We start from the raw sequence: 23,390 nt of genomic DNA, 5'->3' as shown, positions 1-23,390 counted from the left end.
GTTTTTATAAGAAACATGATAAATATATTTTAAGCTATTGTATTTTCTACATGTATAATGCATTAGTAGAAGAAAACAATGGATAAAGAAGGGTAGCAAGGTTGTTAAATTATTATAATGTAAATGAATCACTCAACAATCAAAAGAATCAACTAATAATGTAAATGCATGCTACTTCCTCAGCACTATGATGACTTCTAAAGGTGTTGTGGTAAAATGTACGGTATAGTTTTTGTACCCTCAAGAATAAAATATAATTAGACTATTATTAGGCAAGACAAAAGTACTAAACAAGAAATCTTTGGAAATCATTACATAATGTGCTATTTTGGAATCTAAGCTGTAAGTGCTTTAGGGTTTAAGAGAACGGTAGATAATATTGATAGTTGGGAGAATTATGAAAAAAAATTCATGTAAAAGAAAATTAGCTGGACCTAATAAATATCTAGGGTTTGATTTGCAAAGGAAGTAAAAAGAATGCCTTCATTTAGTAGGAAAAACATGAGTACAGAAATATGGTAAGAAAATGGAAAATCTGGTTATAATTTTAGAATAAAAATTATTATAGATTTCCTTATTATGCTGATGCGGGAGTGGAAAATTTAAAATTAGAATTGTTAACCTCAGATCCAAATTTGAAGTGGTGGGGTTTGAGAGTTTCAGTGAGCCTCCTTTAACTAGTGTGTGTGTGTGTGTGTGTGTGTGATACTGGAGAAAGAACTTCTGGCTTTTCTAAGGATCTAATTTACATTGAATTGTGCAAGCATTGATGGGATGTTTGACAAACCTTGAAGATGTTGTGATTACAATTTTTGGTGAACTGGAAGGTCAATTCTGGGGGCTTGTTCAATGAAAACGTTTAGGCAATAGAAGTAAATATAGTTCTTCATCAAGGAAATTTTATTTGAGGGAGATTACATTGTTCTCTACAGTAACAATAAAAATAGGGCAACTTGCAGAGAAGTTAGTAAGCTAAGTAAACATTTTGTCTTTAGCAAAGCTTATCATTTGCATATTTCTTATTTCTTGATTAAGAAGACTCTTGCAACCAACCTTTTAAAGGCTTCCTTTACCTCTTTATTCCTAAGTGTATATATAAGGGGATTCAGCATGGGTGCAATGATTCCATAGAAGAGAGAAGCCATCTTTCCTCGGTCCTTGGAGCTGGGCGAAGGTGGTTGCAGGTACACAGAGACAGCTGTACCATAAAAAAGAGACACCACAATTAGATGGGAACCACATGTCCCAAATGCTTTTGTCGACCTTCAGCAGACTGTATCCTCAATACTGCTCGGACAATAAAAGCATATGATATAAGGATGAGTGTCAGGGGTATTAGATGGAAGAGCACACTGACAAGGAATAGTTCAGCCTCATTTGCTGTTGTCTCAACACAAGATAACTTGAGCAGTGCAGGGACTTCACAGAGAAAGTGATCTATCACATAGGGGTCACAGAGTGGCAGCTGGAGAGTCAGGGTAGACAACCACACTGAGTTACTAAAACCAGTAACCCAGGATGCAGCTGCCAACTGGAGGCAGAGTCTCTGGTGCATGATAACTGAGTAATGGAGAGGCCGACAAATAGCTACAAACCTATCAAAGGACATGACGGCCAGGAGAAGATATTCAGTAGCCCCCAAGGCCAGAAATATGAAAAGCTGGGCTACACAGCCACGATAACTGATTACTTTCCTGATGCTGCATAAATTTACTAGCATTTGTGGGACTGTACATGTGGTGTAACAAAGATCCAGGAGTGATAGATTGGTAAGAAAAAAATACATGGGGGTATGAAGTTTGGAGTCCAGGTGTGACACTAGAATAATGGTCAGATTGCCAAAGATGGTCACAATGTAAGAAATCAAGAAGACCACAAAGAGTGGAAACTCCAGCCAAGGTCGATCTGAGAAACCCAGCAGAATAAACTCCTGTATGATGCTGTCATTTACCCAATTCATGATTAATGTTTCAACTCTTGGTTTCCTGAAACAGAAAAATTCAGGAAGTCAATTAACACATATTTGTTAACTATTTCAGTTACTTATAGTCATTTTACTACCTGTTTGAAGATATTTACAGAATTGATATTGCTTGTTTTATTACATGAAAAATATACAGTTGAAAATGCTCATAATTACCAAAGTATTTCTAAAATTTAATCTTTCTATATCTGTATCATCACTGCAAAAGTGAAAGCTAAAATGTAAAAAGTAGATTCCTGATTTTAAACAACTTTCACAAAATTTCTTCTTTGATTTTTTGTCATTTGGTTAATTTTTGTAATACTGTCCACATAGATAGCTATTATTAGATTTGGTCATAATCTCTAACACATTTTTTTCACTCTAATTTCTCAACGTTAAGGAAACTGCCTTGTCATCTGAAACAAACAATTTGTTAGTTTCTTAAATTTTTTTTTATTTCAATAGCTTTTTGGGGAACAGGAGGTGTTTGGTTACATGAATAAGTTCTCTAGTGGTGATTTCTGAGATTTTGGTGCACCCACCACCTGAGCAGTGAACACTGTACCCAATGTGTAGTCTTTTATCCTTCAGCTCCCTCCTGCCCTTTCCCCCCAGTCCCCAAAGTCCATTGTGTCATTCCTCATAGCTTAGTTCCCACTTATGAATGGGAACATATGATGTGAAACAATTAAAATTATTTAGACCGCCTCAAAAACTATGCATATAGGCTCTAGAAAGCTATTAGACACATCTCAGGGAAACATCTTTTGCCTTCTAAGACCTTATCAAATTAGAATAAAAAGGTATTAGTAGCATGGAATTTGGAGGCAGACAAGTCTGGGTCCATGTCCCTACTATATAAGTCATTAGTTACATCCTCCTGGGAATGTTTCTTACTCTTTGTAAGCTTCAAGCTCCTCATCTATAAAATAAGTATAATAATACCTTCCTGGGATAGTGGTACAAAGTGTAGACAAAAGGAACCGTAGTCATCTTCTGATGCTCAGAGAAAAATTATGTATGATTTTCAGAACTTTAAATGTCCTAGGGTTGCCAATAAAAAATGACTCTGTGAGGTAATATTTATCTTGTTCTCTCCACAACTCCAATACCATCAACTTTAACAACAGAGATAATAATAACTATCTGATGTGAAGTATAAATGTGATCTTTAATGTAAATTACCTGGCATAATGGCACACAGCAATGTGAATGAAAGTATCATATGACACAGGAACTCTGAGACATTTGGGGCAGAGGCTGTTCAGAGCCCTAGATTTGCTAAGTACTAATATAAGTCAATGCTACCAGTTAAAAATTTCCAAATCATCTATCTTGCTACTACCACCCTCTATTGTTTTATTATAATTTTGTTAGTGTAAAAATGTCAATTTAAGGATAGGATCATAAATTTTAAATTATTATTCAATATGTATTTCAATTTTGCTCACTTATTCTACAGTTCTCAGTATAAAATGGCAGGGAAAGCTTTTATAGCCTCTCAAATGTGTCCCTGCATATTATTGACAGCTGCATATTATTGACATGCTATGCAGCTGTCAGTAAAATTAGGAATGTGGTATAGATATAAATTCAGATATAGATATACATGTACAAAAACATTCAAATCCTTAAAGAAAAAAACAAGTTTCTGAACATGTATTTAGCATGCTTCCATGTGTTTACATAAGGGAATATAATCATATTGGTCAGTATTCATATATGTATAAAATTACCTGGAAGTATACAGAAGTGTTAAAAGTTGTTACTTCTGGGGAATGGAAATGGAAAGAGGGAGAAAAATCAGATTTTGATATTTAACTTTATCCTTGCTCTTTCTAATTTTTAACAAATATAATGCTTTTTATTATTAATAAAGATTATTATGTATTATATAATAACTTTAAGTGAGGACATATTCATACTGTATGTTTTACTATAAAGACAAGCATTGCTTTAGACTTTATGACTGAAACAATCTTACATGAATTTAGACTTTTATCTCAACAGATTTTTAAAACAGGATCTACATTAATCTACATGGACATTTTCTAAAGACTGGAATGCAAGGGCATTGGGCATTCGGCATCTTACTGACAAAAAAAATCAAAAAGAGTTGCCACTCATTATAGGAATTCTGAAAAGCAGAACAAATGGAATCCATAAAAAGAGATTTCACAAGTTCACAATTTCCTTGAATTAACAAGTGTTGGAAAATACCCTCAGTCTATATAATTAGGGTCACTGCATATCTCAGTTTGCACAGGACTGCGAGTTTACTCCTGCTGTTCTGACACAATTACTAATAGAACCCCTCAATCTTCAAAAGAGTTCATGTTTGGGTGATAAGTTATAAGGTCTCTCTAGCTGTAATATTGGAGACTAAAATAATTTTCAAATTATTGTTCAAGAGATACCTCATCACTGAGGACACTGCATATGCCTTCTCCTTACTTGGGCCAGTGGCTTTCCCTGACCAGCCCTGTATCTGGCATTTCTCTGCTAGAATTCAGCCAAAAACAAACTCTCCAAGAAGCCCTGACTAATGAAAATTCTAGAAGGGAGGAATTCAATTAACTTCTACTCTTTCTCACTGAGGTTCAGCAATTACAAAAGTATTAAATGCACTTCTGTTATAGGTAATGTTCATGATCCACAGCAGTGAGGGAAATTTTGCCCCAAATTTCTCCTGCATGAGAACAAAAGTACTGGGGAGACTGTAGTACAACTCATTCTTATATTCTGCTTTGCTAACTTTTGGGGCAAAATTTCCCCATCTTTCAAATATCCAGTAACCTCCATACATATCCACTCTAAAAGGGAGAACTTTTGTTAAAAAGTTGAAAAATTGTCTGGGCGTGGTGGCTTACGCCTGTAATCCCAGCATTTTGGAAGGCTGAAGTGGGTGGATCACCTGAGGTCAGGAGTTCAAGACCAGCCTGGCCAACATGGTGAAACCCCGTCACTACTAAAAATACAAAAATTAGCTGGGCATGGTAGCACACACCTATAATCCCAGCTACTCAGGAGGCTGAGGCATGAGAATCACTTGAACCTGAGAGATGGAGGTTGCAGTGAGCTGAGATCGTGCCACTGCACTCCAGCCTGGGCAACAGAGTGAGACTCCATCTCAAAATAAAAAAAAAAGTTGAAATATTATCTTGCACACAGAAGTTTCAAGTAATTTGAATTGTTATTCTTATCACTATCATTGGATTGGAAGGACTTGTTAACAATGGAAACAAGTAGGAATCTTGTATCTCTGAAATCCTCGCAGATAGCATAACCAATTATTTACCTGATTACACCTGTGCTGATGGTGGTGCCCAGTCATGGCTGAGATCGCAAAAGGCTACACAATCTATTTCTCTGGTCCTGAATAGAATTCTGTTTACAGCATCTTCAGAGGATATCATTCTCATTTTGAGTTAACGAGCTTTCCTTTGGTCAACATAGGAACATATTTTCATAATGTGAGACAAAAGGGATCAGATAGCATAGCAACTATCTTACAACTGCAGGTAAGAAAAAGTGAGTATTGGGCCAGGCACAGTGGCTCCTGCCTGTAATCCCAGTGGGAAGCTGGGGCTGATTGCTTCAGTCCGGGAATTCCCAGCATTTTTGGGAAGCTGAGGCAGATCGCTTGAGTCCAGTCCAGCCTGGGCAACATGGCAAAACCCTGTCTCTACCAAAAATACAAAATTAGCTGAGTGTGGTGGCATGCGCCTGTAGTTTCAGCTACTCAGGAGGCTGATGTGGGAGGATTGTTTGAGCCCAGGAGGTTGAGGCTGCAGTGAGACATGATCGCACCACTGCACTCCAGCCTGGGCAACAGAGACCCTGTCTCAAAACAAAACATAACAAAAACAAACAAAGCAAAAACAAAAGTGAGTATTGTAAAAAGCAACAGTTGAAAAGGGTTATTTGGACCTTTAGAACTTTTATCTATACATAACTCAGGATATTTCAATTTTATTGTCTGAATAAATACAATCACCACCCGTTTGCTTGTATATTAGTTGGGATTGCATCCATCAGCTACATACTGAAGTTTTTCAGTATATGGCTGACAGAGGATTCTGAATGATGAGGTTCAACAAAGTCCTGAAAACTTTATTTTAAGCTGTTTACTATGGAGTGAGCATTGAGATAAGAAATATGACAACAGCTGTAGTTTAGATGCTGCTACTAAGTCACTTCACAACTGGGCAAGTTACTCAATGGCTTTGGGAAGCAGTTTAATCTATGGTAACACCAGAGTTTTCTGTTTTCCATTCGACATAAAAATCGTTTACTTCTAAGTTTTCTATAATTATCATACCTCTGAGAATGTATAAAAAGCTTTAAATATACTACAGTGAACCCCCATGTTCCTGCTGGAGTATAAGGATAAATACTAGGAGTAATTTTTCACACAACAGTGCAATTTGGCTTAGAATAGACGAAAAGTTTGCCAATATTTTTTGTCTGTTTCACAAAAGGTTAATTATTCAGGTAGAAATCTGAATTTAGAGGTTCAGAGAGATTATTTTCATAGGCTAGATTATTTTCATAGGTAGACAGAAGGTTCAAATCTAAGACTGCTCTGCTCTCAAGTTTTAATTTCCAGTAGAGATAACAAAACATTGCAAATAGCAGTATAAAACAAATAAATGGAATTAAGAAACTGGAGCCTTAGTCAAATTTTTCTAAGTGAGATAATCATAATCAAAACACCCAAATTTTAGCAGGTTTTATATAATAAATTTCTTAAATGTGTTCTACATACCTCTATTTTAAGCATTAGTGATAGGATGATTTGTGTGTCCAAGGAGCTTTAAATTCAAATAGGATGAACTGGAAGCATGTGGATTCAATAAACTCTTTGTAAGCTATTAATTGTAAAAACTGATATGGTGAAGTTTGTTCATTTTTCCCTTGTTTCACGCTGTAAGTGGCAAATTATAAGATATCCATTCAGGATTAATTTAGAAAATATGAGAATAGGTACAAAGCATTACAGATGATCAGACATGTTTTTCTGATATTATATTACCAAGTATGAAGGTATTTATTGGTCTTTCCAGAATTCTCCTCACCAGGTTTACAAAATAAATGAGAGGGATAGGAAACTATTTTTGAATGTCGGGTGTTCTCTGGCTTACAGGGGAAGATAACAACCCTCATGTGGTTTATGGTAATTGACCATGGTATCTCATGGGAAGAGAGAAGGAGGAGATCTCTGTGATGTGATACTTCATTTTAGTTTAGATTTGCTCCCTGATACCCTTTCTCTGGGGATTGCCTCCTCAATTGTTTCTGAGACAAAAGGGAACGACAGCAGGGACTAAAATACTTTATCAAATAAAGTCTGGATTTTGTGCCATTAAACTGAGTGTTTGTTTCCTTTTTACTAAGCAAGTTCTGTCAAGCCACAGAAAACTGTCCATTTACTCTGAAATCCTGAGGTCAGTATCTATGCAATAAAATAGGCTTCCAGTTAATTTGATGTAGAAATATTTTTACCTTGATTTACATAAAGTAGTTTTCTTCATTATATATCCAAATAGGCTTCTTTTCTTTCATAGATTTTGAATTTCTAGCCTTAGTTGAAAAGCTCTTTGGTTCAATGTAATTTCCTAGATTTTTTTCCAAGATTAAAAAAAGATTTATATTTTTCTATAGTTTTTCTATACAGGATTTGTTTTTATACATTCTAATATATAGTTTCCTCAGCTTTCAAGGATGAGTAGATATGAGAAAATATATTTGTGGTTATGAAAAAGGTTGGTATCTACAATATAAATAGAGTTTTTATAAAGCCCAAGAAAAACACAAATAACACAATTGAAAAAATGCTAAATAATATGACCATATACATACTGTGAACTCAGAATAGCAAATCTATATAAGATTTTAAATTCCCAAATATTCGGACAAATATATTAAAGTAGTAATGATGAGTCACGTATCAGATTGAAAAAACAATGTAACTAGCAGTAACTCCTGAATGTTGCTGAAGGGAAAAGGCTTTCATAAATTATGGTTAGAAATTCAAAGTGTCACTGACATTTTAGAAATAAATAGGGCAGTTAATCTTGAAAAAAATACTCTATTCATCAACATAGCAATGCCATTCATGGAAATCTATCCTATGGAATAAAGTATACTGGTACACAAATCGTAGAAACAATAATTTTTACTGTAGCAATGTTTGTGGTGGCCAAAGTAGAGAAAAAATTAGTTTCTCAATAGGAAATTGACTAGTAATTAACCTAATCCAGAAGTATTTGCCTGTGATGTTGCTGAGTGAGAAAATGAAGATGTAAAAAAGAGTAAATAACATGATCTTAATTATATAAACAATGACTAAAACGCTCTCAATATAACTGTATGTATTGTGCGCCTGCATGGAATTATACGAGAATGAAGAAGAATAAAGAACACTTGTTAGCTCCTTCATGTGGGCAATCTGGAGCGCAGAGGCTGATAGCTGTGAAGGGAGAAGGAAGGGGCATCAAGTAAACTAGGGAAAAAGACTAAGATGTAATCCACAAAAAATAATGTATACCATTTAAAACCTTCCCAAACTAATAACAGTGCTTATCTCTGAAAGTAAGAGTGAGCGTGAGGGCAGGATTAGTCAGGGGAAAATGTTTATAATGTTGGATTTTATTTTTTCTCATAAATGCTTACAATAGATAATTTAAATAAAGGCAATAGTATTTAAAGAAAAAAAAACAGAGGGCTAAACAAATAAGAAAATAAAGACAAATCTTTAGTTTGCAGAATGAACCAAGGTAAATAAACTAAAAAAATTCAGTAGTCCTTAAAGTGAAAAATTAAGAAATAATGCTCAGTTATCAAGGGACTGGAAACAGGGAAGAATCTGCAATTTAATAATAATAATATCAATGTTTACTATGCTTACAATGTCCTATAAAATTGCTACACTTTATTTTTTTAATGTGGAAATGGAGGCTTAGAGAGGTTAAACAAACTTTCCAAAATTAACATAATTTGTTAGAAAGCCTAGATATACTATGAATCTACATTTTGGTTTAAGTTTAATTTCTCCTCTTTGACTAATGCTTAAGGATGATTCTTGCCAAACTCAACACTCACCGCTTACTCTAATTTCCCAGAGGACCACTTACTTGATTAGTAGTGAAAGATCTCTTGAAACAATATAATTATAATTTTGTGTATTAATTTCTGACCATCTAATCAATTACCTCTCCTTATATCAGAATGAAATAGGCTTGGCTACAGTAATATTTTAGTGACTAGCCTTGGGGGTTGGATCACTCAGGCTTAGCTCTCAGGAAGAACTTTGTATATAAGGGGGAACTGAGCATTGAGAAAGACAGTTTTAATAGTACTTTAGGAAACACCAAGTATTAAATATTTGAGAGACTAAGTAAAAATTTAACATGTTCTCAAGCAAGCCTGATTTGCAGTATAAATTAAAGTAGGATACCCAAACTTCATTGTTAGTTTACATTTTCCCTTTTATGATGGGAAGGTCAGCAACATCATTATGTTTAGTATGTAGAAGCTCAGATAAAACTCGGAGCATTCTTGGATTAGATGGGTTTCCATGAACTGATATTATGACTCAACAAATTTTAATTACTGCCCCCAAAATTAGGGTGGGCATGATTCTGGAAGAATTCAGGCCTTTTCATAAATGTAATCTTGGTATCTTATACCTGTATATTGGGTATATGTAGGGTTCAGGGCAGGGTCTAGCTAGGCCCCCAAAAAGCAAGGATTCAAGAATGGAAGCTAGACACAAATGCATAGGAAAATTCGGAAAAGTGTGACATTGAGAACCTTACAGAGCTTAGTGGCCTTAGAAATAGTATTCTAGTTTGTGAAAGCATAGGAATGTGTGAATGTTTTAGTGGGAGAGCTGAATAAATCCTTAGCAATATTTATCTCATTCTGATGCCCATATTTGGTTGAAACATACTTTATATTATTCTTTGCACTGAATGTGTTGCAGAAATTATTGAGTGGAAATAAGTTCTTTCATGTATATATATGATGAATGCACTGTGGAAAGGAAAAGTAATGAGGGAGAACATCATGTTTTATATAAAATGCTCTGTCTTGCAAATTTGCTGAAAATTAGAATCAAATTCTATGTCAATAAGTCAGGTGAGCCAGTTGTATTTTCTGTAAAAGAAATTCTATAACAGCAGAAAAGGCTGAAGATGTTGGCTCACATTAAGAGGAAATGAGGGTGATGTGGGGAGATGCTGAAATTCTACTACAATTATAAAAACCTTCCATACTGAAATTCATAAGAATAATGATTTTAAAACAGTGAATAGTAAGATCACGTGATAAGAGAAATATCTGGAGTAAATGAAGACAACAAAAAGGTTTCCTTCAAAAAAGGACAGTCAAAAGAGTGATTCACTTAATTTGATGCTGCAATTATCAAAAAGAAGTTATCTGAGTACAAAGATAAAAGTGTTCTTTTGAGGCTTCCTTTTAAAAATACCTCCTGTAGTAAAATCTGTCATTTTTATTGTCACAAAATCTTGATCAAATTGTCTCCCCATTTCATTTTACTATTTGTCTGTTGCTGATATGTATAGATACAATTAATTTTTGTGCATTGATCTGTTTTCCAGTGACCTTCATGAACGCATTTAATTAGTCTAATAGTTTCTATGTAGACTCTTTTGCATTTGAACACATACAATCATGTCATTGGGAAAAAAATGATAATTATACTTCTTTCCATTTCTAGTGTATTTTATTTATTTTTCTTGTCTTATTACACAAGCTAGGACCATCAGTATAATGCCAAAAAGAAGTGATGATTGTGGGCCTCTGTGTCTCATTCAATACTTTATAGTTGTGTATGATGTCTGCTGCAAGTTTCTTGTAAGTATTCTTCATCAGCTTAAGTGAGTTTTCATTGTATTCCTAGTTTGCTAAGATTTAAATAGGGGTTTGATTTTATCAAATGCTTTGTCCAAATCTGTAGAGATTTGCCAAATTTTTTTAAAAAATTGATAAATAGTATGAAATGATTTTCAGATGTTACACCACTCTATCCTGCGATAAACAACATGAGTGCAATATGCTATACTTCTTGTATAACACTAGATAAAATTGGTTAACAAAATTGTTTAGGATTTTTATATCTAGGCTCACAAGAGATTGGTCCCTAGTTTTCCTTTCTTGCAATGTCCTTATCAGATTTGGTATTTAAATTATGGTGGCCCTACAAAAGGAGTCATAAATTGTATCTGCTATCTATTTTCAATATAATACTATGGAAGAAATAACCACAAAATCCCTGGGACATCCAAAAATACTTATTTTTGCTTAGAAGTCCCTGGTTTAGCTGAGTGGTTCAGCTCCTCAAGTCTCATTCATGTGTCTGTGGACAATACAGTTTGGCACAATAATTTTACTAGCCTTGGCTGAAGCATCAGTTGAGAAAGAAAACTGGGCTAAAATAGCTCTACTCAGTGTATGTCATTTTTCACTTTGCTATCCTGAGCATGTTCTCGAGATAAAATTGGAGAAGCATGAAAGAGAGTTGGAAGCAGGCAAAGCCTCTGGCATATTCTGTGGACCAAAGAAGTCACAAAACAACTCAGATTCAAGGGCTCAGGGAATAGACTTTACTTCTTGATGGGAGATGCTACAAAGTTACATTGTAAGTGGCATAAACACAGAGAGGGCTATAGAATTAGAAATATTTTTATAATCAATCTATCATAGTTAACAATCTTTTCATATAAGAAATATGCTTACTCTTTCCAAGATCCCCAAAAGTCTGTCCAATCATGGCATCATGCTCAAAGTCCAGGATCCTATGACCAGCATTGCATTTGGATGCAGCTCCTCTTATCCACAGACCCACTCTAATAGATGCCACGGTGCTCCACCCAGATAACATTTTCAGGGCCAAGGTACTCATCCCCAAGGTCCTAAGATACTGATGACTGATGAATCATCCCTAGAAATTTCTTTGGCCATATGGAAATGCCTTGGCCAAGGTTTTACCTCCTCCACAGTTTACAAAGACTCATCTTCTTTGCTTCTATTGGGAAAACTCTGAAAGGCCAGCCTAGCTCCTAAGCTCCCCATAAGATTTTCTGAGTTGCAGCCTCAGCTATAAATGCATTTTGGATACTCCTCCAACCTATTTACCAATAGGGAAGGTTTCCATCTCTGAGTGGGCCCCAGAACAGGAAAAGGCTCTTTAGAAATTCCAGACTGCAACATAATTATGGTATTCCACAACTCTAGGCATCATGTGAAGCCACAGGTTAAACTCCAATAGTAGAATTGTAGTGCAGACCCTTAGGGTTCTTAAAGTTATCTGAAATAGAGAACTATAAATGTTTGTAAAACCAGTTTATGGCATGCTATTAGGCACCTGTAGAGTTACAGAGTCTGACCACATGACGTCAAGTAGCTATGAGGCAAGAACTGCCCATCATGAGCTGGGTTGCATCCAGATTCATCAAATCATAAGATTGGGTGGGCCGTTGGCAATGCAATATTAGATGGAAATGGTATATCCTGGACAGGGCACAAGCAAGGCTGGCAGTCTAAGTAAGCTTCATGAGCAGGTAGCCTGGTCTTATATGTCATCTTTTTTGCATTGGGACCTCTCCTTCAGTTCATTTCTAAGTCTGTCTGTGGCAGAGACTGGGGGTGGCCACTAACTAGCCTGCAGTAGAGAAGAAAGCTCATACATAGCTCATAGATGAGCCAGCCCAATGTGTTAACAGAAGCTGAAAATGGATTGCTGTTACACTACAACACCACTCATGAGTGGTCCTAAAGACACTGGTGAGAAATCTTCCCAATGGGCAGAACTCTGGGAAGTGAACTTGGCCATCTATTTTTGTGTGTGAAAAAAGAAGTGACCCAAGAAAGAATATAATGGGAGGTACAAAATGGCCTGGCTGATTAATTAAGGAGCAAGAATGGAAGATCTGAGACCAATTTGTCTGAAACAGGGATATGTAGATGGTTACATGGAAGTTAGTATAAGTGCGAAGAACTTTGCATTACACCTTAATGTCCACGAGGGAATATCCATTATGGAAGATGGACTCAACATCTGGGTAGTTGCCTAAGCTAGCTGGCATCAGCCAGCCTCTATCATTAACCATTCCAGTCCTGGCACAACGGAGTTGTAAATGCAGTAGTTCTGGTAAAAGAGATGGAGGCAATGTGTGGACCGAACATCATTGGCTCCCTCTTATCGAAACTGATCTAGCAAGTTGGTGACCAAATTGGAGACAAGTTTACCACCTTAGACCCTTTCCAAATCAGAAGAGGCAGTAATTTATTTTGAAAAGTATAGACAAGAATATGCTGGGTATGAGCCTATCTTTCTTGCCTATAAGGCTTCAACCTTCTTTACTATCTGGTGGTTTATACTAGAGTGGCATGAGATTTCATGTAACATTTTGTAAAGAATAATGCAGTGAAGAACTTTTCAGTGAAGAAAGTATGGCAGTGGGTAAATGATTATGACTGCATTGGTTGTGTCATATATTACACCACACAGAAGCTGCTATGGGATGCAAGACTGGTTCAATATACGCAAATCAATAAATGTAATCCAGCATATAAACAGAAACAAAGACAAAAACCACATGATTATCTCAATAGATGCAGAAAAGGCCTTTGACAAAATTCATCAACACTTCATGCTAAAATCTCTCAATAAATTATGTATTGATGAGACGTATCTCAAAATAATAAGAGCTATCTATGACAAACCCACAGCCAATATCATACCGAATGGGCAAAAACTGGAAGCATTCCCTTTGAAAACTGGCACAAGACAGGGATGCCCTCTCTCACTACTCCTATTCAACATAGTGTTGGAAGTTCTGGCCAGGGCAATTAGGCAGGAGAAGGAAATAAAGAGTATTCAATTAGGAAAAGAGGAAGTCAAATTGTCCCTGTTTGCAGATGACATGATTGTATATCTAGAAAATCCCATTGTCTCAGCCCAAAATCTCCTTAAGCTGATAAGCAACTTCAGCAAAGTCTCAGGATACAAAATCAATGTACGAAAATCACAAGCATTCTTATACACCAATAACAGACAAACAGAGAGCCAAATCATGAGTGAACTCCCATACACAATTGTTTCAAAGAGAATAAAATACCTAGGAATCCAACTTACAAGGGATGTGAAGGACCTCTTCAAGGAGAACTACAAACCACTGCTCAATGAAATAAAAGAGGATACAAACAAATGGAAGAACATTCCATGCTCATGGGTAAGAAGAATCAATATTGTAAAAATGGCCATACTGCCCAAGGTAATTTATAGATTCAATGCCATCCCCATCAAGCTACCAATGACTTTCTTCACAGAATTGGAAAAAACTAAAGTTCATATGGAACCAAAAAAGAGCCTGCATCACCAAGTCAATCCTAAGCCAAAATAACAAAGCTGGAGGCATCACGCTACCTGACTTCAAACTATACTACAAGGCTACAGTAACCAAAACAGCATGGTACTGGCACCAAAACAGAGATATAGATCAATGGAACAGAACAGAGCCCTCAGAAATAACGCCGCATATCTACAACTATCTGATCTTTGACAAACCTGAGAAAAACAAGCAGTGGGGAAAGGATGATTCCCTATTTAATAAATGGTGCTGGGAAAACTGGCTAGCCATATGTAGAAAGCTGAAACTGGATCCCTTCCTTACACCTTATACAAAAATCAATTCAAGATGGATTAAAGACTTAAACGTTAGACCTAAAACCATAAAAACCCTAGAAGAAAACGTAGGCATTACCATTCAGCACACAGGCATGGGCAAGGACTTCATGTCTAAAACACCAAAAGCAATGGCAACAAAAGACAAAATGGACAAATGGGATCTAATTAAACTCAAGAGCTTCTGCACAGCAAAAGAAACTACCATCAGAGTGAACAGGCAACCTACAAAACGGGAGAAAATTTTCGCAACTTACTCATCTGACAAAGGGCTAATATCCAGAATCTACAATGAACTCAAACAAATTTACAAGAAAAAAACAAACAACCCCATCAAAAAGTGGGCAAAGGATATGAACAGACACTTCTCAAAAGAAGACATTTATGCAGCCAAAAAACACATGAAAAAATGCTCACCATCACTGGCCATCAGAGAAATGCAAATCAAAACCACAATGAGATACCATCTCACACCAGTTAGAATGGCAATCATTAAAAAGTCAGGAAACAACAGGTGCTGGAGAGGATGTGGAGAAATAGGAACACTTTTACACTGCTGGTGGGACTGTAAACTAGTTCAACCATTGTGGAAGTCAGTGTGGCGATTCCTCAGGGATCTAGAACTAGAAATACCATTTGACCCAGCCATCCCATTACTGGGTATATACCCAAAGAACTATAAGTCATGCTGCTATAAAGACACATGCACACGTACGTTTATTGCGGCACTATTCACAATAGCAAAGACTTGGAACCAACCCAAATGTCCAACAATGATAGATGATTAAGAAAGTGTGGCACATATACACCATGGAATACTATGCAGCCATAAAAAATGATGAGTTCATGTCCTTTGTAGGGACATGGATGAAACTGGAAACATCATTCTCAGTAAACTATCGCAAGGACAAAACCAAACACCACATGTTCTCACTCACAGATGGGAATTGAACAATGAGAAGACATGGACACAGGAAGGGGAATATCACACTCTGGGGACTGTTGTGGGGTGGGGGGAGGGGGGATGGATAGCATTAGGAGATATACCTAATGCTAAATGACGAATTAATTGGTGCAGCACACCAGCATGGCACATGCATACATATGTAACTAAACGGCACATTGTGCACATGTACCCTAAAACTTAAAGCATAATAATAGTAATAAAAAAATGTCTTTTAATGGTAAGGCTAAAGTACCACTGTGGAGGCAGAACTTTACTAGACTAGGAGGTGTGCTCCAGGATTCAGTGTACATCCTAAATCAAACACCTTTAGATGGTACTTTGTGTCTAGTATACAGAATACATGGGTCTGGGAACCAAGGAGTGGAAGCAGGAATGGCTGTACTTTTCATCACTGTCAGTGATCCACTTGAGGAATTTGTGTAGCCCATCCCCACAGTTTTGGGGTTTGTGGGTTCAGAGGTCCTGGTTCCCGAAGGGAGAAAACTTCCACCAAAGACCAAAGCAAGAATCTAACTTATCAGGCTTCCTAGGCTAAGGGACCAGCAGGTAAGAAGTGGAGTCATCCCCTAAAGCAGGGACAATTTAGCCTGATCATCAGGGGGAGCTTGAGCTACTGTTACATGGGGAGACAGGAAGTAATATCTTTGTCAACTCTAGGCAAATCCTTGTCCAATTTTCAGAGCAAACATACTAGTGAAGCAAGCCCAATTTTAAAGGGACATAGTGACTAGAGTCAGGAATCAAGAGTCGAGAATCAAGATTTGAGTCACTTCACCAGTTTAAGTCACCAGGATCTGCTGAAGATGAGGAAAGTCTGGAATAGATAACAGAGAAAGGCTATGATAAACATCAGCTGTGGCCTCTAAGCCAGCTGGAGTGATGGAAGCTGTAGATCATCTTGCCAATCTTCACTAGTTTTCCTTAGAAAGAGAAGCTCCATGGAATTTTAAAAGAGAATACATATCTAAGAATACATATAAGGAAATGTATCAAAACACAAAGAGTGGACTATGGTAGACACTGCAACATGCTAGCCGGTCCTTATTCAGAAATAAAAGACATATTTCCCAGCTGTCAACTTTATTTAGGGATTGCCTTAGCTAAAGAAAACTGACCTTCCAGAGGTCATTCCTTCTTTCGGAAGCAGCCCACATACAATGACCGATCAAAATGGTGGCATGAAAGCCACTCTTGCCTCAAATAGGGACAATTTTTAAGAGCCATCCTAGTTTCAGAGTTTCCTATGGGATCTGCTGAGGTCTTCTTTGTGAATGCATTAAAGCTCAACTTTTCCCTCTGCCAAGCTTGTTTCACTTTTCCAAGTGTTTTACAGAGTATCTCCTAATAAATTCCTGCACACCAATCTCCATCTCAGAGTCTTCTTGCCAGGAACCTAACCTGTACCAGTACAATTCAAGATAAAAGCATATTTAGAAAAAACCCCAAAACCAAGAGAATTCATTGCCAGTTGAGAGATATGACAATAAATACTAAAATAAGTTTTTGAAAAGGAAGTAAAATTAACCCAAGTGAAAATGCTAAAAATACAAGAAGATACGGAGCAACAGGAAAAGTAAACATATGGGTAACTATAAATGAATGTTGATTGTGCAAAACATTAATAGTAATATCTTACAGGATTAACAGTATACATAGACTAAAAAAGCCTAAAGAGAATAACGCAGAAGGCAGGATGAGACAAATGGTATTAAAGTTGTCTAAGATTTTAAAAAATAATGAATGTCATAAATTGTGTTAATCTATACTTGGTCCCAAATACGCACATACGAGATCCACGGCAACCACTGAAAGAATGTTAAAGAATGTAAAACTAATTAGCTAATATAGGGTAAAATGAAATTTAAAAATTGATAAATCCAAGAGAAAGAAAAAAGAGAGAATGTAAAATAAGTGAATCAAATAGAAATAGTAACATAATAGCTATAAATCCAAATATATCAATGATTATATTGAATACAAATACATTAAATAAACTAAAAGTCTAAAATTATGAGACTGGAGGAAAAAAATCCAACCATAAGCTGCTTATAAAATAAGTCTTAAATATAAGGACGCAATATTTGAATGCAAAAGAATAGTAAAAAACATATGTAAATGTGAATGAAAACAAAGCTTATGTTGCTCTATTATTATTTTTAAAAAGTACATGCTAAGGCAAGATGCACGACTAAAGAAGAGCAATATTTTGGAATGGAAGAAGATTCAATTCACCAGGAAGAAATAATAATTTTAATTTCTGTATGTATCCAATAACAATTATTCAAAATATGTACAAGATAAATGGACAGTTAAAAAGAGATAGAAACAATTCCACAATCATATTGGGATACTTCAACATACCTTTCTAAATAGTACATAGGAAGAGCTGAGCAAATTTCAATATGGGTATAAAACATTGTAGGGGAGGCAAAGCTTACCTCTATCCTCTCAGGCTCTCTGGCTAAGTCTGAGAATTAAATTTATACAAGACAGATTAACAGTAGAAAAGCACACAGATTTTTTACATACACATGGGAGGGCTCATAGGAAGATGAAGACCCAAAGAAGTGGCACAACCCAAGTGCTTCTACACTAGGTTGAAGAAAGAGAGACAATTTGTAGAAAAGTAAATAAAATAAATGGGGGAGAGCAAAGGAAGATATGAGTTACTTTAACAAGGTCTGTTTGTACAGAATTCTTTTGGACTCAACTTCCCATCTATGGTTATAGGAACATTTATTTCCCATGGAGGTTTTATCTACTGATTTTAGGAAGAAAAAGGTCAGAGTGCCTTTCTTGTATCTGCTGTTTCTCATGTGCCTTTAGCTCAAAACAATCCTTATGCCAAAGTGGCATATTTTGGCATCTGATAGAATATTCTGCCACTCATCAAGATAGAAAATATAAAAGAAAAGCCATATGGCCATCTCAATAGATGAGGGAAGAGTGTCTGAAAAAATGCAACATCCATTTTGATAGCAGTCTAATAGAAGGGAACTTCCTCAAATTGCTAAAGAGCATCTATGAAAAATGTATAACTAACAGTATACTTAATGAGGAAAAACTGAATGCTTTTCTCCTAAGATAAGAAGCATGGCAGGGATGTCCACTCTTATCTCTTCTATTGAACATTGTTCTGGAAGTTATAGCCAGTGCATGAGGGCAAAGCAAAGCAAAGGCATCTAGATTGGTAAAGAAGATGTAAAGTATTTTACTCACAGATGACATGATTGCCTATGTAAAAAACCTGAGTACACAGTAAAGCTTCTGGAACTAAGTGAATTCAGCAAGTTTGCAATATACAAGATAAATACTCAAACATTCAATTGCATTTCTATCTAGTAGTAACAGATAAATAGAAATTAAAACTAAAAATACTTTTTATGCTAGCATCAAAAATATGAAAATTTTGAGAATAAATCTGATGCTCCATCATCATTCTCACTGAACCATTTTTTTTCTGTACCCTCATTCTACTTGTCTCTTTTCAGAAATAAATTTCTTCACTTTTTCACTTTTTATTTTTTCTTATGCGTATACATCCATGTATTTTTTTATGTCCTCTACTTTCTTTCATCAAAAGTCACATGCTATAGATACTTTTTTTGTACTTTGCTTTTTACACCTAACAGTATATCCTGGAAATTACTGCATATTGGTTCCTAAAGATCTTCCTTGTTCCATAATAGTCTATTGTGTAACTATATCATAGGTTATATGATCACTCCTATGTATAGGCATTTATGTTGTTTTCAATATTCTTAAATTATGAGAAATGCTGCACGTAAAACTTTGTACATATGTGTTGTTGTATTGAAGGAGATGTATCTTCAGGGTAAGTTCTTAGACATGGGATTGTTGGGTAGAAAGATAAGAGCATATGTGATTTTGTTAGATATTCCCAAATTTTCTTTCAGAAGGGTTGAACTCATTTGCACTCCCAACAGCAATGTACACTAGGAGAATTCTGACTCCTGTCTAGAAATCTATGTGTGATGTTTCAAATCCGGTCACAGGCAATTACAAAGATTTTACCTGGCAGAACCCAAGGGGAAAACTGCCTCCTTACACCAGACTGGATGTACAGCCAATGTATTGCAATCCTAGGAGAGCTGCGGCCAAGAACTCAGGTCCCCCACTGGCGTGCTATGCTCTTTGGTGTTTCGGCACTCCTGGCCCAGGCATCTCCTTTTAGAGTCCTCTTTATATGGGGCCTTTTGCCAACATCTTCCTCAGGTGCCTCTGCCAATACCTCTATACCAGAAGAAGGGGATGGTAAACTTAAAGGCACTTTTATTCACTTTTACTCAATATTAAGTACTTTTCTACTTGCAGCCCTTCTTCCTCTCCCTTTCTTCAACCACTGGGTCCATAAAACTGTCACTGAAAAAGGGGTCTTGTCCCAGACTCCAAGAGCAGGTTCTTGGATCTTGCATGGCAAAGAATTCAGGGCAAGTCACAGAGTATAGTGAAGTTAAGATGGCTTATTAGAGAGTTCAATTACAAAGTAGAGCATCCTCTGAAAGCAAGAGGAGGAACACACCACCTTAAACATAGTGCTTGCTTATATAGGGTATTAAGAATAGTGTACTTTATTAAAAGGCTATGATCAGCTTCTGACAGGCTACCAGTATTGTTACTTTCCTATGTTACTACTGATTTCAGTAAGAATTTATGAATGTTCTTTTATTTTCAAAGTAAAATCTATCCTTAAGAATGCTTTTCATTCTTAAAGTACTGGGACATTTCAATAACTTCTCGGTCTTTATTTAGTTAGTTAACATCATTAACTCAGTCCCTCAATCATAAACATCTTGTAACCAAGAATGTCCAACTCCCTGGGAAGGTAACCCAGTAGGTTTGGCTTTATCCAGCCTTTATTCAAGATGGAGTCACTCTGGTTAGGAAGCCTCTGACAGAACTGCAGGAGCCTTTTGTTTGGGGCTTTCAGCATTTGAGAATATTCCCCAGATTTGTGCTAGTTCACACGGTATAATGGAAGTGTTGAGGGCACTTACTCCAGTTTAGCTGCTTTACAATATTATCACGGTAAGTGATTAAAGGCATGATTTCTCCTTTTGTTTTGGCTGTTGTTTTTATTTATTTATTTATTTATTTATTTATTTTTTATTATACTTTAAGTTTTAGGGTACATGTGCACATTGTGCAGGTTAGTTACATATGTATACATGTGCCATGCTGGTGCACTGCACCCACTAACTCGTCATCTAGCATTAGGTATAGCTCCCAATGCTATCCCTCCCCCCTCCCCCGACCCCACAACAGTCCCCAGAGTGTGATATTCCCCTTCCTGTGTCCATGTGATCTCATTGTTCAATTCCCACCTATGAGTGAGAATATGCGGTGTTTGGTTTTTTGTTCTTGCGATAGTTTACTGAGAATGATGATTTCCAATTTCATCCATGTCCCTACAAAGGACATGAACTCATCATTTTTTATGGCTGCATAGTATTCCATGGTGTATATGTGCCACACTTTCTTAATCCAGTCTATCATTGTTGGACATTTGGGTTGGTTCCAAGTCTTTGCTATTGTGAATAATGCCACAATAAACATATGTGTGCATGTGTCTTTATAGCAGCATGATTTATAGTCCTTTGGGTATATACCCAGTAGTGGGATGGCTGGGTCAAATGGTATTTCTAGTTCTAGATCCCTGAGGAATCGCCACACTGACTTCCACAATGGTTGAACTAGTTTACAGTCCCACCAACAGTGTAAAAGTGTTCCTATTTCTCCACATCCTCTCCAGCACCTGTTGTTTCCTGACTTTTTAATGATTGCCATTCTAACTGGTGTGAGATGGTATCTCATTGTGGTTTTGATTTGCATTTCTCTGATGGCCAGTGATGGTGAGCATTTTTTCATGTGTTTTTTGGCTGCATAAATGTCTTCTTTTGAGAAGTGTCTGTTCATGTCCTTCGCCCACTTTTTGATGGGGTTGTTTTTTTCTTGTAAATTTGTTTGAGTTCATTGTGGATTCTGGACATTAGCCCTTTGTCAGATGAGTAGGTTGCAAAAACTTTCTCCCATTTTGTAGGTTGCCTGTTCACTCTGATGGTAGTTTCTTTTGCTGTGCAGAAGCTCTTGAGTTTAATTAGATCCCATTTGTCCATTTTGTCTTTTGTTGCCATTGCTTTTGGTGTTTTAGACATGAAGTCCTTGCCCATGCCTGTGTCCTGAATGGTAATGCCTACGTTTTCTTCTAGGATTTTTATGGTTTTAGGTCTAACGTTTAAGTCTTTAATCCATCTTGAATTGATTTTTGTATAAGGTGTAAGGAAGGGATCCAGTTTCAGCTTTCTACATATGGCTAGCCAGTTTTCCCAGCACCATTTATTAAATAGGGAATCATCCTTTCCCCATTGCTTGTTTTTCTCAGGTTTGTCAAAGATCAGATAGTTGTAGATATGCGGCGTTATTTCTGAGGGCTCTGTTCTGTTCCATTGATCTATATCTCTGTTTTGGTGCCAGTACCATGCTGTTTTGGTTACTGTAGCCTTGTAGTATAGTTTGAAGTCAGGTAGCGTGATGCCTCCAGTTTTGTTCTTTTGGCTTAGGATTGACTTGGCGATGTGGGGTCTTTTTTGGTTCCATATGAACTTTAAAGTAGTTTTTTCCAATTCTGTGAAGAAAGTCATTGGTAGCTTGATGGGGAAGGCATTGAATCTGTAAATTACCTTGGGCAGTACGGTCATTTTCACGATATTGAGTCTTCCTACCCATGAGCATGGAATGTTCTTCCATTTGTTTGTATCCTCTTTTATTTCCTTGAGCAGTAGTTTGTAGTTCTCCTTGAAGACGCCCTTCACATCCCTTTTAAGTTGGATTCCTAGGTATTTTATTCTCTTTGAAGCAATTGTGAATGGGAGTTCACTCATGATTTGGCTCTCTGTTTGTCTGTTGTTGGTGTATAAGAATGCTTGTGATTTTGGTACATTGATTTTGTATCCTGAGACTTTGCTGAAGTTGCTTATCAGCTTAAGGAGATTTTGGGCTGAGACAATGGGATTTTCTAGATATACAATCATGTCCTCTGCAAACAGGGACAATTTGACTTCCTCTTTTCCTAATTGAATACTCTTTATTTCCTTCTCCTGCCTAATTGCCCTGGCCAGAACTTCCAACACTATGTTGAATAGGAGTGGTGAGAGAGGGCATCCCTGTCTTGTGCCAGTTTTCAAAGGGAATGCTTCCAGTTTTTGCCCATTCGGTATGATATTGGCTGTGGGTTTGTCATAGATAGCTCTTATTATTTTGAAATACGTCCCATCAATACCTAATTTATTGAGAGTTTTTAGCATGAAGGGTTGTTGAATTTTGTCAAAGGCTTTTTCTGCATCTATTGAGATAATCATGTGGTTTTTGTCTTTGGCTCTGTTTATATGCTGGATTACATTTATTGATTTGCGTATATTGAACCAGCCTTGCATCCCAGGGATGAAGCCCACTTGATCATGGTGGATAAGCTTTTTGATGTGCTGCTGGATTCGGTTTGCCAGTATTTTATTGAGGATTTTTGCATCAATGTTCATCAAGGATATTGGTCTAAAATTCTCTTTTTTGGTTGTGTCTCTGCCCGGCTTTGGTATCAGAATGATGCTGGCCTCATAAAATGAGTTAGGGAGGATTCCCTCTTTTTCTAGTGATTGGAATAGTTTCAGAAGGAATGGTAGCAGTTCCTCCTTGTACCTCTGGTAGAACTCGGCTGCGAATCCATCTGG

The 23,390-nt window shown here is 36.6% G+C and overlaps 1 protein-coding gene across 1 annotated transcript; it reads right to left on the bottom strand.

The window, feature by feature from the left end:
* Positions 1-877: 877 nt before the first annotated feature.
* On the bottom strand, positions 878-1,961 carry LOC101130753 (olfactory receptor 2B6-like). Its single transcript, XM_019028910.3, is given in 2 exon segments — positions 878-1,252; positions 1,255-1,961. Coding segments are annotated over 2 exon segments (939 nt in total). The 5' UTR covers position 1,961; the 3' UTR covers positions 878-1,019.
* Positions 1,962-23,390: the final 21,429 nt, after the last annotated feature.

The sequence above is a fragment of the Gorilla gorilla genome, chromosome 5 (genome assembly GCF_029281585.2).
Source record: "Gorilla gorilla gorilla isolate KB3781 chromosome 5, NHGRI_mGorGor1-v2.1_pri, whole genome shotgun sequence".
NCBI classification, from domain to species: domain Eukaryota; kingdom Metazoa; phylum Chordata; class Mammalia; order Primates; family Hominidae; genus Gorilla; species Gorilla gorilla.
This window is presented reverse-complemented; position numbering and strand designations above follow the sequence as displayed.